This window comes from Schistocerca americana, chromosome 8 (assembly GCF_021461395.2).
Source record: "Schistocerca americana isolate TAMUIC-IGC-003095 chromosome 8, iqSchAmer2.1, whole genome shotgun sequence".
NCBI lineage: Eukaryota > Metazoa > Arthropoda > Insecta > Orthoptera > Acrididae > Schistocerca > Schistocerca americana.
The window spans coordinates 486,417,231-486,437,242 of NC_060126.1; the positions used below are offsets into that span (position 1 = coordinate 486,417,231).

The 20,012-nt window shown below is 42.3% G+C and overlaps 1 protein-coding gene across 1 annotated transcript in view; it reads right to left on the reverse strand.

The window, feature by feature from the left end:
* LOC124544999 (2-oxoglutarate dehydrogenase, mitochondrial-like) overlaps nt 1-20,012 on the reverse strand; it is a 181,905-nt gene that overhangs the window by 69,414 nt on the left and 92,479 nt on the right. The window contains exons 7-9 of the mRNA XM_047123755.1: nt 3,402-3,581; nt 2,999-3,179; nt 2,785-2,912 (exon numbers count right to left, since the gene is read on the reverse strand). Coding sequence (XP_046979711.1) covers nt 2,785-2,912; nt 2,999-3,179; nt 3,402-3,581 — 489 coding nt within the window. The remainder of the gene's footprint in view (nt 1-2,784; nt 2,913-2,998; nt 3,180-3,401; nt 3,582-20,012) is intronic.

The window sequence follows — 20,012 nt, forward strand, 5'->3', positions numbered from 1 at the left end:
CCTACCCTCATGAGACTGCACCAAAGAAATTGCAATGTCAGTTCCTTGACACATATAGGTCAATGAGCATTGTAGCATCACCTACAATATCTGTCACCTGGTTGACACAAGCACTCAGGTGATTAGTTTTTGGTGATATGCAGGCATTTAAGCTGCCTCACTGTCATATTAGTAGATTGGGGATGGGATTAATAAAGTCTATGGGAACTTACCCTGTTGAACTAATGATCAATGGAAAAAAAAATATGAGCTTGAGATAGAAGCAGTGAAGAAATGTGGACAGGATTTTCATGTCATCTCAGGTAGCTATTTTCTGCACCATTTTCAGGGTGCTGATGATCAATCGTGAACTGTTGAACTCCATGAAGTAATTCATCATTTGAAAACACACGACAGGAGCAAGGTACCCTGAGGAAATGCCCTATTCACTGAGATTCTAGTGAACCCTAGATCTGTGTGCTAAAAGCCAATGCCCCTGTAACCATGTGTGGGGGTAGGATGACAGTCAAAATACGAGAGCCTAACAGAACTATCTTTCTGATTGACCCGCTCAACCAGAATGAAGTCTTATCAATTTCAGGTTCATGTGAATCATTGCCTCTGTAAACCTGAGACTGAATAGTAAACTATGTGCCCCAGCTTGCACAGATAATTTCAGTACGAGAGATGATGTACCATGCGAGACTGTACTGGGCAGCATACAGATGATAGTTAATGATGAACTACCTTTGACAGGAGGAAAACAAATTCAAAAGAGTAGAAAACAGAAGTCATTTCCCCATGAGAGAAGTTTACAGTCATGCAACCCATTAGAAATCACTTACAGGAGAAATTGACACACCTGCCAGTATCTGATCAAAGCCTTATCCAGTACTAGAAGAGTTTCCTGACCACAGACCTAACATACTGCAAAATTGCAACTTGGAGCATTAGACAGGTAGTGCAAAAACCCTATTAACCCATAGCATTTGCATTTAGTTGTAGAAGAGTATTCAGCAACAGCTCAATAGTGGAATTATTTAACTTTTCTCAAATCTATGGGCTTCACCTATAGCAATTGTGGCCAAGAAGTCTTAATGGTGAAAAATCCTGCTGCTTACACATTGATATGTGAATGGTGAATGAAGTCACAATATCTGACACATACCCACTGCCTCGTATAGGTGAAACCCAGGATATGTCACAGAACTGCAGATATGCAGGTTGGGGCAAAAGCCATAGCAACTTTTTTTTGTTCTTGCCGATATGTTAGTGGATTGCAACCTGGTATTTGTTGCATGGGCGTTATGCAGGCATATTATGTATTCACAACAACAGATGGCACTGTGATTGCTGACAGTAGCACAGAGAGCATTGTGAAATCAGATGTGTGGTGAGTGTTGTGTGAGATGGAAGTAACTTGTGTTGAGCAATGTTCATACAGCAAAACAGCCTTTCACTGAGGGAGAAATGCGAGATAATGTCACAGTGAATTGGTGGAAGACCTTGGGAATAATGCCTTCCCATACCATGCAGTGGAATGGTGGGTACAAATGTTTCAGCAAGGACATGTGGCAACCAGTGATCAGCAATGCTCTTGACGACCTCTCATTGGCTGGATTGAAGTGGTGTGACTTGGGTTTTCAGTTCGCAGTGATAAACAGAGAAACTTCACACGGTAAGGACAGAAAAGTTTCAGTTAGTGTGCAGGGCTGTATTCTACCAGTCTTCAGACAGAGAACAACAACAACAACAACAAATACAAATACCCTACATGTAGTGAACTGATTACAACTGTTCAGAAATTAGTGTTAGAAGTTCAAACATTCTTCTACTTCTTCTTCTTCTTCTTCTTCTTCTTCGCCTTTTCCTGTCTGTCTATGGGATCAATGTTGTTTTATGGGCTATGGTAATGATAGTGACACTGTGTGGCCAGACACCATTCCTGGCACCACCACTTCCAGGGGATGGAAAGTTACACTCCAACTGCCTGCATCTACAGTACATTTCTTGCTAAAGTGTGGGAATGTCTTCTAAGTGTTTGCATAGTATCTGACAGGGCATGGGTACAAGCTCAGTATTTACCTAGTTATGTTTGAGAAACTGCCTAGAAACCACATCCAGATTGCCTGGCTTACCAGCCCTCATTGTTAATCTGTGAAATAGGTTCAGTCTGGGGAGGGGCTGCCTCCCCAAATCATGGACACTGTGCTTTAGTGCATGTAGCTATCTGCATGAGTTGTTACTTCAAACATTAAGTTCAATTAGCAATTAATTTACAAAGCAACTGCAAAAGCAACCGACATTGAATGTTTATGCTTATCAAAATTTGAGTCCCAATTAAATCTCAAATGTTGTGACATATATAAATGGATGAAGAGAGACATCTTCACACTTTATCAAGTAAAGCATTAGTACTAATGTGAGCTCTAAAGTTATATTCCTCTACCGCCAATGTACTTGGCTATAATGTTAATGAACAGAAATAAGTTGGGGTTGGGGAGGGGGGGGGGGGGGGAGACAAGCAAAAGTTGTATCTATTAAATCAATCGTGCAGATGCATACAATGAACTTTTGCTGCTACTGCTGAAACTTTATTAACATGTAATGCAAATTTCGCACTTGTATCAAATTTGTTGCAGTGGAATGCACTTTATTTCCTAGAGAGAAAGGTGACTATGTTCATCTGTATCATCACCATACACAAATCAATTAAATGTAACTTGTTGTTTACTGCAAACATATCAGCAAATATGGATTTTCCAATTTTTTTTAGAAATACGACAGATGATTCACACAACTTACAATATCAATAACAACATCTTTGTGGAATGTTGCTCTCCACTCTGCAGCAATTTTAGACACATGTATGACAGCTTCAGGGTCATCTGAGTTGACATGGAAGATAGGTGCATTCACCACTTTGGCAACATCTGTAACGTAATTTAACAGTTACACTTAGTATGCATTATACACACCACTAGTGCATACACATAACCAAAAGTAACAGAATACAAACCAGTGCAGTATGGGGATGAGCGTGAATGCCTTGGGTCAGTGGTGAAACCAATCTGATTGTTGAGTACAATATGAATGGTACCATGTGTTGTGTAATCAGGCAAATCAGACAAGTGGAAAGTCTCATACACTATGCCTTGACCACAGAATGCAGCATCCCCATGTAACAGTATGGACATAACCTATTACAGGAATGTAACACATATTTTCTCATTAATTTTTTTAATTAAAAGATATACAGTTATCTGCAGCAAAAGATAACAGTGATGAACCCTACAACTATTTAAAAACAGACAAAATCAAAAACAACATTATGTAAATCAACATCCAAGTATCTTCATAACCAAAGAGAATAGACATGAAATAACATTCCATAATACTTCAGCAATCAAAAGTTGTCTTACCTTCTTTCCTTCTCCATCACCACGGTAGAACTGTTCAGCACGAGTCTTCCCCTGAACAACAGGATCCACAGCCTCAAGATGGGATGGATTGGCTACCACAGCTAGTCGCATATTTTTGTTAGTCACACGATTCAAACGTTCAATGTAAGTACCCAAATGATATTTGACATCACCTGACCCCTAAAATCAGAAGCAGTCTCACTGCATGAGCTATGTACCATGTACTAAATTAGTCCACTTTTGCCATAAATGAAAGGCAACAAGCAGAATTTCAAAAAAGCTACTCAAAGCAATTACATATGCTTAATTAGTACTACAGATTAATTCTACATTTTCTGCTGGATACCAAGCTTGACATGTAAATTGCATTTTAGGGCAAATATCAACAACAGGTGAGAGGTAACACTAACAACCAGTCTCAAAAATTAGAGAAATATGAAAGTAGTACCAAAAAAAAAAAAAAAAAAAAAAAAAAAAAAAAAAAAAAAAAAAAAAAAAAAAAAAAACTAAAGTTACTTTAAAATGGTTTACTGTACAAAATAAATAAACTGTGAATCAACTAATATTGCCAGTAAAACTGAGCACTGGATGGGGGAGGGGGCGGAGGGGGGGGAGGGGCAGTGACAGTAGGGGGGGGGGGGGGGGGTAGGACAGTAGGGAAGCATTTGGGCGGAAGGAGAGGGGTGCACACCAGAGTTGCTGTGAAATATCAAGAGGGGAAAAAGGAAACAAAACAGAGTCTGAACATCAAAAGGAAAAGCATCCTTTGTAGCAAACAATGGGAATCTGACATGAAATATAATAATATGAAATGGACAGATTGCTACTCACCAGACAGGAGGCATTTAGTGGCAGAAGGGTACATTGAAAGAAGACTGCTCAATATTATCAGCTGTCAGACCAACAAGGTGAGGTCCCCAGTGGTAGGGTTGACTTTCTGAAATCATCTATATGGTGATGTAGATTAAGATACCAGGTATCATAACCTGCAGACATTCACCCTGGTGGGCTCTTGTTTGTAAGTAATCAACAGAAAAAAACTGAATTTTGTGCAACAGTAGTGTTGAAATAGTAATATTGTATGGACTGGTTGTGTGATGTAATGGACAGCGTAAGATCTTCACATGCAGAAGGTCAGGGGTTGACTATTGTTGGGTGCATGAAATTTTTTTATTTTTAAATCTTTATCAAATATACTTTGATTACTGGTATTAATTTAATTGGTTTAAAGGTTATTTTTATTTCTATTCCTTTGTTATCGTTTTAACCATCATAGCAAATTCTTCATTTCCTCTTATTTTTCCTTCCTGTCTTTCTTCCCACTTGAAATCTTTGTTCATGTGATTTTAATTAATCAAAAAACGGAAATACCAGGATGTAATGTAACAATATTATGAACAGGAAAGTTGCTACTTACCATACAGCAGAGATGCTGAGTCACAGAGAGGCACAATAAGATTTTCCAATTAAAGCTTTTGGCCATTAAGGCCTCCATCAACAATAGACGACAGATACAGATATGCTCACACAAATGCAGCTCACACACACAATACCAATCTCAGACAACTGAAACCACACTCAATCATGTTGTGTGCTTTTAGTTGCCCAAGACTGCAGTCGTGTGTGTGAGTTGCATTTGCATGAGTGTGTGTATGTGTGTCTGTCATCTATTGTTGACAGTGGTTTTAATTAACTTTATAAATTAATTTCAATTTAATCTCTTATTTTATCATCTCATTTTTCCACCCATGTTATTGCATTCACTATTTCTACTCCTTCCTCATTTTGCTCGATTTCATTTCACTTATAATCCTTTCTTTCATTTAAATCTTCATTCGCATTATTTTTTTCATAGTAAGTAGGCATTTAAGTTATTTTTGTAAGATGATTACCATCTACAAAAACGCACATTTGGTCAGAAAACACATATTTTTGACACCATTGCACAGTCAATAAAAACAGATCATTTCATATTTTGTTTTTCAAGCTGATGTGGCATTTTCAAATATTTAAATATTTTAAGGGATAAATATAATTAAATTCTGATTGGAAAAATAATGATATAAAGAAAAAATGAGAGCAAGTGAAAAAACTGATATGACAATTAAAACGATATAACAAAGGAATAGACATAATAAATTACATTCAAACCACTTAACTGATTACCAATAATGATCACAGTAATTTTGATAAAGATTTAAAAGACATAACAAGATTCAAGACCATGAACTTCTGCATGTGAAATTCTTACACTATCCATTACATCACCCAACAATACTACTACTTTAACACTATTGAAAGTCACACAAAACTCCGTCGATTACTTGCAAACAAGGGCCCACCAGGGTGAATGGCTGCAGGGTGTGATAGCTGGAATCTTAATCTTATCACTGTATGGATCATTTCAAAAAGTAGATCCCACTGTTGGGGACCTCTCTTTGCAAGTTGCTCTTCAGGTGTAGACAAAAGACTCTCACACGCATGCATGCATGCACGCACGCACGTACGTGCACCCACGCGCACACACACACACACACACACACACACACACACACACACATGCACAACCCACTGTTCTGGTTGCTGAGGCTGGACTGCAGACTGCGACTGCACCCAATGGGAGAAGCAATCTGTAGGTGATGGGGATAAGGAGGAGGCTGGGGTGGGAAGAAGAGGGGGAGAGTTAGCAGGGTAGGGGAGGGGGAAGGGGTAGTGCTGATGGGAGCAAGCACGGATGTGGTGGGGATAGGGTAGGGCTGCTAGGTGCAGTCAGGAGGTTTCAAAGCAGGGGGGGAGTAGAGAAGTGGAGGAAGACTGGGTGTACTGGTGGAAAGAAGGCTATTTAGTGGTGGAGAGGTATCCCCTTCCCTGTTCCCTTTCCAACATTACACAGCTGCCTATTCCACCAAACTACCAATTTTTCCCCTCTTCTCCAGCAGTTCTTTTCCACCCCCCACCCCCAACAATACCTCCTGACTATGACTGGCAGCCCTGCTCCATTCTCACTACATCCGTACACGCTCCCACAAGCAGCACTAAACCTCCCTCCACACCTACCATGCTATCCCTCCCCCTCCCTACCTCAGCCTCCTACTTACACCTGCCACTAGCAGGTGCAGTTAAAATCTGCACTCTGGCCTCAGCAGCCAGAGGCAGTGGTGGTTCTCTCTCTCTCTCTCTCTCTCTCTCTCTCTCTGTGTGTGTGTGTGTGTGTGTGTGTGTGTGTGTGTGTGTGTATCCTTTTCATAATATTGTCATTATTCTATCCTGGACTTTCCATTGTTTGATGTGCAGAACAAGCTAAAAACACCTCAACAATGGAAGATTGTACAATGTTAAGAAGTCATTGTTTTGTACCTTTCAGTTTGGCAACCTACTCAGCAGCCTATTTTCATCACCTCTGTATAAAGTGTCCAGTTTCTAAGGTGCTGGAGCTAAAGACCATTGTGTAGCACATCATAATTGTTAACATTCTACTGCACACCCCTATGGCTGGTGCCACTTCTCTGCTCCAATCGCCATCATCTGTCTTGATTTTCGTCAATATTCATATTTTTTCTTTCCATTGTCTCCTCCTCTTCATCGGGCCATTTTGGATTGATGGTGACCCCTTTTCTTGTGATAGGGTGGTATCCAACATAGTATCCTATTTGGTACCCTGTCTTCCTTTATCCTATTTACATGGGCAAATCAAACTGGCTGTTTTCTTGCATGTTGTTACAGATGTATCTATCCATTTTCATCCTTTAATGGATTAAGTCATATTTTTATCCAACCATCCTAATACAGCTTGAACTTCACCTTTAGTAATCCATATCAGTGGCCAGCAGTTCATTCTGATTTCTAGTTTGCTAATGTATCAGGCTTGTGTTCCATACAAAACTATGATCTGAATTACAGCCTTATACATTCTACTCTTTGTTGTTGTTCTTATCTTCCCATTCCATAGAACAGAATTCATTATGTTTGTACAGTTTGTCCTTTATTAATCCTGCTAGTGCTTTCATCATTACTTGTGCTCTGTTTATTAAATAATACCTCAAGGTATTTTGCCTTTCCAATGGCTAAGTACTCATATTACTTCATGTTCATCTTCCTGTCAGCCTTACTGAATTCCTCTTTAACACTAAACTGGCAGAGTTTCTGACATTCCTGAAAATGCAGAAAGGGGTCATTTTGAGACAGTGTAAAATAGTTTCCTATTCACCTTAACCAAGTAATTTACTTTAGTGTACATTAATCTGTAATCTTTTGTGAGTTATTATAATAATGTGGCAGAACTGCCAGAAAATATTAATATCTTTTGTTTCTGGTACTTCGTTTTACTTACTTTGGTTGTTGACTAGTTGGTGTGAGACATTCGTCATGATTGTTACCGTGATTGTTGAAAACTATTTCTGTGTGTTTTGATTTATCTTGTGCCAATAAAAATATTACATAGTGAAAGTAAATGGTGTTTTCTGTCTTATAAGAATAACACTCGCCATACTGGTGACCTCTGACACTCAACGTATGTCCGATTCGACAATGTGGCCGTTTACTTCAACATCTCCACATCGCTCACCTTCCGCTCCTGTCGGACTACAACATGATACTAAGATGCCTCTACACTGCCTTTCCACGGTTTCCTATGCACAACGCCACCAACAACTGGGATAAAATTGGAAGATAAGTACGCCGTGGAGTTTTCTCCGTCATCAACAATGCCATTGTGGACTTTTTCAACATCGTCAGTGATGTCACCTGCTATGAAATCTTTATCTACATTCATCTATAACAATCCAATCATGAGTGCTCTGCCTAAATTTGTGACTCACAGTGTGTCGAATGTACAACCTCCTGTGACATGTAGTGTGCAACAGTGCCCCAACACTATGAACCTCACAGACTTTTCGAGCCCACAGGTCACTTGGAGCTCCCCATATATTGCTGATAAATCGGTTTTGGACACATTTTCTCCACACCCACTACAAGACTCACTACAAAAACAGATGGGTACAAATTTCAGTGACAACAATTACTGGTTGGACAGTTGTCCCGCCCCGACTGTTTCCGCAGCCCCGGCTGCGCCTGCCGCGCCTCCCGCGCCAGCCGTGTTTAAACCAGCTGCCGCGAGTGACAGCTTCATAAACACTCCGCCACTCCCGTCCGCTTCATAAACACTCCGCCACTCCCGTCCACTGTGCTATCAAATCTATTACATCCATAACACAAGAGTGAGAAAATTCTTAAACTACCAAGGTTCACGATGGACAATCCGCATACGTGGTTTATTTTGGCAGAGACTATATTCACCACCCTAAACATTGATTCAGACAGTGCTAAATTTATTCTAAACATTGATTCAGACGGTGCTAAATTTATTGCGCTTATTAATGCTCTAGAGGACCACACTGAGTGGGTACAGGACTTTGTGCTGTCGGCGGCCCCCGCAAATCGTTATGCACTGGCAAAACAAAGTCTGTTTTATACATACTGCAAGATGTACATCTCGAAGACTCGACTCCTTCACAACTGTGGCGATGTATCAGAGCAGTCTTCAATAGCAAAACTATGCCAGATGAAGCTTTACTTTCTTTCTGGGTTGCAAAGCTGCCGCAAGCTATCCAACTACAGCTCCTATCACACGATCAGGAATGTCTACAAGCGAAATTATTGCTGGCCGACGTCGCATATAAGATAATCAACAAAAGAAAGTTATCTACGTGGGCCTCCCTCCATATTACACCTCCCCCATGTGGCAGAGGCCGATCTTTCCTAAAAAACAGACAGAGTACACTGGCTGAGCACCAGATTCCACACCGTCCTTCACCATCCCATACCACAGCTTCAAGTGACGTCCTTCACCTGGTAACAACACAGGATCAGCAAGTTTATCCTCTCTGCTGGTATCACTCCGTTTATGGTAATACAGCCAGGAATTGCCACTCACCCTGTGCAATGCGCCCAAACACGCACGGCGGGCCACTATAGGCGCACCGGTCCGCACTGTGACGTCAAGTTGCCTAACAGATCACAGGCTAGTACTTCCGAATTATTCTCTCGGACGTTTGTATATCCAAGATATAGCTTCTCAGAAATGGTTTTTAGTGGACACTGGTGCCGATGTGAGTGTCATTCCATGTTTAATGGTCACTTCTACAATCAGGCATTTGCCTCAACAAATCAGAGCAGCCAACAATTCCTCATTAAAGGTTTATGGTGTAATGCAACTTCGCATTTACTTTGATGATACACATAATTATGAATGGACATTTTCGGTAGTAGAAATCGACAAGCCAGTATTAGGATTGGACTTCTTAACTGCTCATAGCTTTTCTTTGGACTTAATTACACCTGCCCTCTGCTCAGTGGATTTTAAACAAAAATTTTCGGCGAGATTTTCCCCATCCACGCCGACAGAATGCAGTTCAAATACGTCCTGTCAACAAGACAAAGAGACATTTTCTATTCTATCTGAGGAGGTCAAAGCTGCCGTAGTGAACTTAGTTATGCAATGCCTTGAAATCGACCAACTGTTCGAAGACAATGCAAAGCTACTTCAATGTTGTGGTGTTCTGACTGATGAATTGCGTGGGCTTAGAGAGGAGATCGAGATTAAAAGTAATAACACACACGAAACTACATGGGACCTGCATACTGCACCGCTGTTTATATGCAGCCACAGCAGCACCTGCCACGACCTGGACAGCGAAGACGGCAACCCGGCCAGCAACCCCCCACCCTGCGCTTCACCATACGCCTTTCATCAAAACACAGAGGCGACAGCTGTTACAGGTGACACCGTGCATGCGCGCGCAACGATTCCTTCATGCAGTAACACCATAGTCAATGGAACCCCACCGACTGTCACACAGCGCAGCTCCATGGACAACACTGCAGCTTTCACTGAACTACCATTCAATGATAATGTATTTCAGGTTAGTTCCCTTTCATACTTACCACGCACCGACGATAACATCGCTCCTTCCTGCATCCCTCCACGTATTTTGGCCACATCTATTCACAAAATCAAGACCATTACTACGGGCGTCTGTCACAGGCTTAACACAACTGAGGAACCGCCTGTCCGTTCTCGCCCCCGACGCCTCAATGCAAAAAAAATTACCGTTGCCAAAGAATGTATTAATGAACTTTTACGCTCAGGTATTGTCCGCCCCTCAGACAGTGCATGGTCTTCCCCAATACATGTCATTCCCAAAAAGGACAATTCCTTTTGACTCTGTGGAGACTATAGGCGTTTGAACGCCAGAACAATACTTGATAATTACACTGTCCCACACCTCCACGATTTTTCACAATCCATGTACGGTGCCAATTTTTTCTCTGTGTTAGACTGCAAAAAGGCATACCATCAGATTCTGATGCACCCAGAAGATATCCCCAAAACCGCTATCATCACCCCATTTGGACTATACGAATATTTGTTTATGCCTTATGGATTGAAGAATGCCGCCCAGACCTGGCAAAGATTCATTGACACCATTCTACGTGGCCTTAATTTTTGCTGTGCCTACCTAGATGACATTATTATTTTCTCCACAACTGCCAAGGAACACAAACAACACTTCCAACAGGTTTTTGATAGATTGGCATGACACGGAGTTGAGATTAATCATGACAAATCCCAACTGGAGAAGCCAGAGGTTATTTTCCTGGGACATTTGGTCAATAATGAGGGCATTCGTCCCACCTGAGATATAGAGTACTACAAATACTTGACCTTCCCTTCCCTCAAACCTATAAAGAGTTACGTAGATACCTCGGAATGGTAAATTTTCTTAGACTCCACATTCCACATGTGGCATCTTTTCAAGCCCCTCTCACTGAGGCCTTAAAGGGAAAGAATACCACAGGTGACAGACACATAGAATGGGATCAGACCATGCAGCGAGCCTTCGACTCGCTTAACTACGCCTTGGTGAACGCTATTACCCTGTCTCAGTCTCACCCTGATGCTTCCTGACAATAACCACAGATGCTAGCGATAATGCCATTGGCGCAGTTTTGCATCAGACCCTACCAACAGGTACCACACCGCTGGGTTTCTTTTCAAAAAAGCTCACCGAAACGCAAGAAAGTGGTCCGCATTTGATCGTGAACTTTATGCCATTTATGAGGCCATAAAGTACTTTCCTACAGATATTGAAGCCTGACTTGTGACAGTTTACACAGATCACAAGCCCCTTGTTGAGGCTCTCCGTAAACCAGCATTAGAGGTACTACCCAGAAGGTTTCGCCATATGGATTTGGTATTACAATATGTTTCAGACTTTCAATATATGAGGGGTAATGACAATGTTGCAGCAGACTACCTGTCACGCATGTCCTCCCTGAAGACAGCTATTGATCCTCACCTTACGTTTTCCACAACCTCGATCGCATGCTACCCCTCCGGTTTTCATCCACCCACACCTCAGTTCTTGAAACTATGTGATGCTTAGAGAAGATGCCATGTGTCCACCCCTTGCTCCACCCTACACTGGCCCATACCGGGTCCTGTCACGCTCTGAAAATACTTATACGATCCTCTTTAAGAACAAACTATCTGTCGTGTCCATTGAGTGCTTGAAACCAGCATGGATCCTTAACGACACCGACATACACGATAATGAATTTGTTTTGCAGGAAACTTCAGAGGCCTGTCCTCTCCCTTCTCCACAAGCTAATCAAACACTCTCTGCAAGTCAAGGCCCCCCTCTTCTATACTTCACGCCTCTGAGTGCCAGCAGTAATGAACTAGTGTTTCAAGTGAACTTGAGTGGATATGATGTGGACTCTATAAAAATACAACTTGTGGACACTTTTCTTTTTTTATTTGAAATTCAAAACAATTCTGTGCCATCTGACCAGAAAGACATTAAGCTATTACAGTGCTTCAATGTGGCTCCGGTTACTTCACAAAATGACATTTCAGCCTATGTAGACTCCAATAATGTTTTATTTATAAGAGTAACCCCTCTTCTCCTTCATCTTCCCCGAATCCTCCTACCCCTATTGCTATCACCCGTGCTGGCCGCACTGTACGGCCACCTCTCAGACTTCAAGATTACGTCATGCCTTAAATGTTTACTTTCCCTTTACCACTTACTCCTCATCACTCCTCCTACGCACTCCGCGCTCCTTGAGGGGGGGGGGGGGGGGGCGGGGGCTCTGTGGCAGAACTGCCAGAAAATATTAATATCTTTGCTTTTTTGTACTTCATTTTACTTACTTTGGTTGTTGACTAGCTGGTGTGAGACATTCGTCATGACTGTTACTGTGATTGTTGAAAACTATTGCTTTGTGTTTTGATTTATCTAGTGCCAATAAAAATATTACATAGTGAAAGTATATGGTGTTTTCTGTGTTATAAGTATAGCTCTCGCTATAATAATTATGTTACACGCTAATTTATATATTACTTACTTATTTCAACAAATCTTACTTATTAATATTGCTCATGCTAACAAGCTTCCCGAACAGTAATAATTAACTATCTGTGTAAGATTCTAGGCATATTTAGTATATACAGTCCATATTATACTCACATGTGTTTTACACACAAATTTGTTGTTTTTTACTCAAGTCACTGGAATCTGCTACACACACCACAGGTGATTTCTGTTTTATGTGCACGGCTTTGTGACACTTTATGCAGTTGTCGCTAGTCTTGTTGCCTTCACAGAGGCCAGTTTGGCACTTCTTTCACTTCACAGATGATTTTAGTCCCATGGCCTTTCGTTCTATCTTTCTTTTGTTCCTTTGAGTTCATTCACCTGCTGAAATATGAAGTACTTCTCTTCCATGTTCTTGTTCATTGCTATTTTGTAGAAGACCCACGCATTTATTGGTGTGTGTGTGTGTGTGTGTGTGTGTGTGTGTGTGTGTGTGTGTGTGTGTGTGTGTCGGGGCTTATGGGCACTCAACGTCGAGGTCATCAGCACCCTGACACACATTAAAACAAACGAATGTGGACAAATTTAGTAAAATGGAAGCATACTTGCAAAGAAAGTGGGAAAAGATGAAAAATGATGTATAAGAAAATCAAACATAAGGAAAACGAGAAAGGAGCATCAAGGATGCCACAGGAAATTGTCACTGGCTGGCCACTTACATAAAATATGGGCGAGCCAGTCACCCTGTGAACACATTGAGACCCTCTCCCCCTAAAATTTTGGTAGAAACATTGGACAAGTCACAGAACCTAAAAACTTTAACCACATTGGTTTGAGTATTTCCTTAAAGAGATGTCAGATCTGCCGGCAAGTCAGCCACGGCACACTGGTCAGAAAATAAAATGCAATCCAATAAAATGTGGTGCATTGTGACCTCCATGCCACAAGTACGACACATTGCTTTATTGTATGATTATATGATAGCGGAACAAACACTGGTAGCAGTTACTTCTGTAAAATATCTGGGAGGATGCGTGCGGAACGATTTGAAGTGGAATGATCATATAAAATTAATTGTTGGTAAGGCGGGTACCAGGTTGAGATTCATTGGGAGAGTGCTTAGAAAATGTAGTCCATCAACAAAGGAGGTGGCTTACAAAACACTCGTTCGACCTATACTTGAGTATTGCTCATCAGTGTGGGATCCGTACCAGGTCGGGTTGACGGAAGAGATTGAGAAGATCCAAAGAAGAGCGGCACGTTTCGTTACCGGGTTATTTGGTAACCGTGATAGCGTTACGGAGATGTTTAATAAACTCAAGTGGCAGACTTTGCAAGAGAGGCGCTCTGCATCGCGGTGTAACTTGCTCGCCAGGTTTCGAGAGGGTGCGTTTCTGGATGAGGTATCGAATATATTGCTTCCCCCTACTTATACCTCCCAAGGAGATCACGAATGTAAAATTAGAGAGATTAGAGCGCGCACGGAGGCTTTCAGACAGTCGTACTTCCCGCGAACCACACGCGACTGGAACAGGAAAGGGAGGTAATGACAGTGGCACGTAAAGTGCCCTCCGCCACACACCGTTGGGTGGCTTGCGGAGTATCAATGTAGATGTAGATGTGGATGTAGACATTGGAGTGTCCTCTTGCTGGAGCGGGAAGCCATGCGTCATAGGACTGTGGCCTATCCGAAGCAGAGTGAGGAGAACCTCATCCCATCTACGTGGCTGGAAGGAAGTACAACACACATGCGTTGTGAGCTTGACTAAACGGAGCTTATTGTCAGTCATTTCCAGCACTCATCTTCCCACCGACGCATGACTCGTGAGCTCAACAGTGAGGTGAGTGCATGCAGGGGGATGGCACACTGAAATACTTGCAGACTGAGACACACCTCCTCGGCTGCGAGATCTGCCTTTTGTTCCCAGCAATGCCAATGTGCCCTGGAAACCAACAGAAAGCCACCTCAACCCCAGTCATTGTAGATGTAGGAGGGCATCCTGGATGGTCTGGGCTATTTTATCCGCTGGATACAAATGTTGCAAAGAGTGAAGGGCACTTGGTGAATCAGAACAGACAAGAAATTTAGGATGAGAGGAGTGTCTCATCTGCTCCAGTGCCCACAGGACCGCAGACAATTCTGCATCAAAGGCAGTAAAGGCTTCAGGCAGTTGGACCTTGAGGAGACAATCCGGAAAAACAACAGAGCAACCAATGCAATCCGCCTGTTTCAACCCATCCGTAAAAACAGCTACATATCCATGGTGCTGAGATAAAAATGGCAAAAAAATTTGCATTTTAAACAGAAGCAGGAGTGCAATCTCTCTTGTACCACGCCAAATCTAAAATCACTCTGGGCCTCTCCAGTAACCAGGGTGGCAGGCAGTTCAAACCCTGGATTTGGGGCCATACGGGCTCCACACCAAAGGACTCCAGCACATGCTGTACACGGATCCCAAACGGCATCATGGGCTCGGGGACTGTGGGAAAAAAGATGGTCCGGAAGTGGATGAGCAACAATATGGTGAGTGGCTGAGGTTGGATCTGCAAGAAACTTACACACCTGGTTCACCAGGAGGAGATGCCATTGGATGATAAGTGGCAGTTCCCAGGTCTCAGCACAGACGCTGGGTATGGGACTGATCTGATAAGCACCCGTGGCCAGTCGAATCCCTGCATGGTGGACAGTGTCAAGGACCCGCAAATAAGAGGGCCTCGCTGACTGATACACCGTGCACCCTTAGTCCAGCCGCAAGCACATAAAAGCCCAATAAAACTGGAGGAGATGGATGCACCCTGTCTGCTCCCCAGGACCTGTGGCTGGGGCACTTGAAGATGTTCAGTGCCTTGAGGGTTCTGGCTTTCAAGTCTCGCAGGTGTGGCAACCATGACAATCTGGAGTCAAAAATGAGGCCCAGAAACCACACTGTGTCTCTAAAATGAGGGGTAGTGTTCCCTATATGCCAGGCAGGCAAATTAAAAGGACAACGAGAATGATTAAAATGAACACACACACACACACACACACACACACACACACACACACACACACACACTCACTTATCGGCAGAGAACTGACAACCCGTCTTTGCAGCCCACCCCTCTAACCACTGCACTGTAAGTTGCAACTGATGGCTCACCATTGCAACACTGGAGGAGGAACAGAAAACAGCAAAGTCATCCACAAATAAGGAGCACTGTACTGGACTCCTTACTGTAGATGTTATACTGTTGATGGCTATGGCAAAGAGGCTAACACTTAAAACACTGCCCTGGGGGACACCATTCCCCTGCTCAAATCGATCAGACAGTGTGTAACCAACTCGGGTCCGAAAAAACTGCTGAGACAGAAAAAACTGAATGAAAATGGGGAGGTGGCCATGAACTCCCCATTGATGCAGTTGTGTGAGAATACAGTGTCTCCAAGCAGCATCATACACCTTACTGATATAAAAAAATATGCCAATACAGTGATGCTGATGGAGGAAAGCCTGCTGAATAGCTGCTTCTAGGAGAGTCAGGTTGTCGACCGTGGACCAAAATTTTCGAAATCCACACTGAGAGCGGCTAAGGAGTTGCCTGGTCTCTAAAAGCCAGAGCAGACAACAGTTAACCATCCTTTCCAGGGTCTTTCCTGGCTTGCATTGGCAGCAGTTTGTGCAAAATGCTCGGCCAGCATCTGAGCAATGTTTCTAAGTGTTGTTTGGAGGCACCCCTGGTTCAACACTGCAGCTATCGTCTGTGTTTACCGAAAATCCTCCGGATGGCTTCCCATACTTTTCAGAAACAAGTGGAATGATTGATGGAGTTCAGGAACTCATGCCATGGCCACTTTTTGCTCTCTTTAATGACACAGTGAGCCTTGGCTCTCGTGATTCGGAAGGATGGGAGATTGTCCACTGTTGGGCAGCATTTAAACCATCAAAGAGCCGCACGGATGGCTAAATGGCACTCTTCTGTCCACCAAGGGACAGGTCGCCTCTGAAGAGGACCGAAAAACATTGGCATGGATAGATCACTTGCGTGATGTGATCCATCGATTTCTGGACACTGTCACAGAGTTCAAACATGGCCAACTGGCCAACCAGTGTCCAGTTAGCCCTGCGAATCATACACGTTGGTGGCTTCTGTTCCAGCAGCACACCACTGAATAGCTGAAGGTGGATCGGGAAGTGGCCACTGGAATGAAGGTTGTCAATGACCGCCCAGTAACAGAGTTGGCGAGGGCTGGAGAGCAGAGAGATAGGTTGATGGCTGAGAATGATCCAGTAGCAGCACAGAAATGAGTTGGAGTACCAGCATTTAGGAGGCACAGCTCTCAAGATGTCAGGAGGCTCTCCAAAACTCAACCCCAACGGCAAGTAGACGTTGAGCCCCTCAGGACACGGTGGGGATTGAAGTCTCCCAGGAGGAGAAATGGTTGGGGGTGTTGCGCGATAAGACCTGTGAGAGCCTCAGAGTCTACTGTATCCAGTGGAGGTAAATAAAGAGAACACACTGTAAGCTGCTGACATGCTGCAATTTCAACCGCAACTGCTTGTAGGTTGGTATCCAGGGGAAAAGCAGAGGAGTGGTGCCCATTATTGACAAACACAGCAACCCCTCCTTTGGCTCTTTCCCCAGTCAGGTCATCTTTGCGATATAGGGAATAGCCCCATAGCGCAGGGGCATCAGATGCTTTAAAATGTGTTTACTGCAAACACAAGCACAGAGAGTGTTGCTGCATTAGGAGTCTCAGTTCCTCCATGTGCATACTGAATCCATTCATGTTCCACTGTAAAATGGAAGCCATCTACCAGTGGGGTAGTACTTTCATCCTGACTTTCTGATGGAGAGGGGAGCTCACAATGGATGGAGGCTCAGGTTTGGAGCAAGATGGTTGTCCCAATCTGACATTGAGCTCCATAGCCTTTAAAGAAGAATTGACAGATGTCAGAGAGGTCAATGTTGACATCATCAGGCTGTTTTCTGCCCAGTTTATTGGCAGCATGTCAAAAAATACTGTAGAAGACACACACTGACCATCTCTTACGTGTATCCTTTGTAGCGTATTTAGAAGCCATTTAATCAACTACATCCATCCCATACTTTGTTGCATTTTATAATGGTAAGGTGCCAGGTTTCTGCTTCAGGAGGCAATGGACTCAGAAGAACGATATTTTTATTTTTATTTGCATGGTATACAGACATGGTGCAGTCTATGTTGCCAATATGTCACAGAATATTGGGCAGAGTACTTCAGCATTTGCCTTTCTTACTTTCATGACAGTTCTTGTTCAGTGCATCAACTAATGAAGTTTTCTAATATTATCTATCTTAAGTTTTCTTTTAAACAATGGAAACTCCAGTTAGGAATATCAACAATGTAGGAAAATATAGATTTCTACTTACAATAAAGACAACATGCTAAGTAGCAATCTGTCTTTTCCTACATTGTTGTTAAGTTTTCTTTTCTTTGAGCTGCTTAGCAAGATGAAGGCACATGAAAAAAATGTTTGTCATCATGTTTCTTCCTTGATTTGGAAATGGTTCCAGGAGACTTAGAATGACTTACTCACTGAATGACTGCTTCTCTCTATGCATGTCTGCTTTCCTGAGATATGGCAAAGCATTACATATATATTCTGTTGGGACATAGGCAACAATCCAGAATTTGATATCATTGTCAGATGTGTTAGGCCTGAATTGAAAGAACCTGCATCTTGTTTTGCTCAGTAACAGCTGCTTGACAATGATTATTTTTCTCCTCTGCAGTAAGAATGAATACAGTTTTTAATTAATTTTCCGCACATTTCAGATACAAGAGCAAAATTGTTGGCCAACAGGCTTTCAACCTGTGTTGATTTTTCATGGAAATGAAGAAATCTGAGGAGCACCTGAAATCCATCCCTTGGTACAATGTCCTTGAAGAAAGTAGGGCCCTAAGAATGTGACTGAAGATCACCCGCAGACATACCTTTTGTACAAATGACACCCCAAGCCGAAATCAGGGCTATCAATTTTTCCAGTTCATCAAGTCATACTGTCCAATCATTGTTTGTAGTACTTTTTGAGCATTTATTACGTGTCTTTGTTAACAAGACATAGCATTATGCCAACAACAACAAGACAGAAAACAGTGATGACAGAGTTGTCTACTTCTTGTGAAGCATAACCAGTGGGGCCTCTCTCATCTTTAGAAAATCCACAGTCAGTCTCCTTCCACAAGATGAAAAATTGGTGATCTCCCACTCGGTTCCATCCCTAGTCAGCAAATTTTTAAAGGAATTCAACTGGGTATGCTGTGATGGTTGAGGTGAGGATCATCTAAATCCTCCTCCATTAATCCTTCCCCATTCACAATGTCTTCATCTTCAACCTCACTTGCATCTGGTATGAAATCCTTATCTTAACCACTGAAGACAGTTTCCAATTCAGTGTCAAAATTCTTTAAGAAATGGGAGACATGCTTGAAAAGCTCTTCAAAGTATTTTATGTGAATGTCATGAAGTAAACTGCGGCAGATTGGAAAGCACACATGCCAAGATGCACCAACGAGCAGCAACAGCTCTGCATGATAGCTGATAGCTGTCATTTCACATTTACATATTTTCAGAAGAGAAATTACATTTGTGTCAAACTGACCTCTTCTACAGTTCTAGGTACATCAAATGAAATGTCCAAGAAAATATAAATATTTTGTAAATTGCCATACATCATTGAACAGAGGAGATAAAATTAGGGAAAGCCATAGAATTTCATGAACGAAGTAAAAAAAACTGGATGTGACATTGAAGAAGAAAGTATGACAGGGGTCACTGTGACCCCTTCCACCATTCTAGTGTTAAGCTTTCTAGTCATATTGTTAAGATCTCCTTCATCTTATGTTAGTACAATCTGGTCATTCATTCACAAAACATAAGCTAAATAACTTGCTGACCTCTAACATAACTCTCATAACCTGGCATTTTATAAGCCAAGCTTCCCTGTAATGAAAAGCATGCAATCTGTTGCAGTTTTGTTGAGTTTTAATGAAATCATCCAATGTAATCTTTAACAGCCCCAGCGACATTTATTGTGTCAGAAACAACACAAGCATAACATTTTACATGATAATTTTAGGACGGAAACATACAGAAAAATTAGGGTTGGCAACTAAGTGGGAGATGAGTAATGAGTGATGCACAGATACACTTATTTCTCATTTAATTACACTAGCTTTCAAATTAATTTGAAATTTCTGTCATAATTCCCC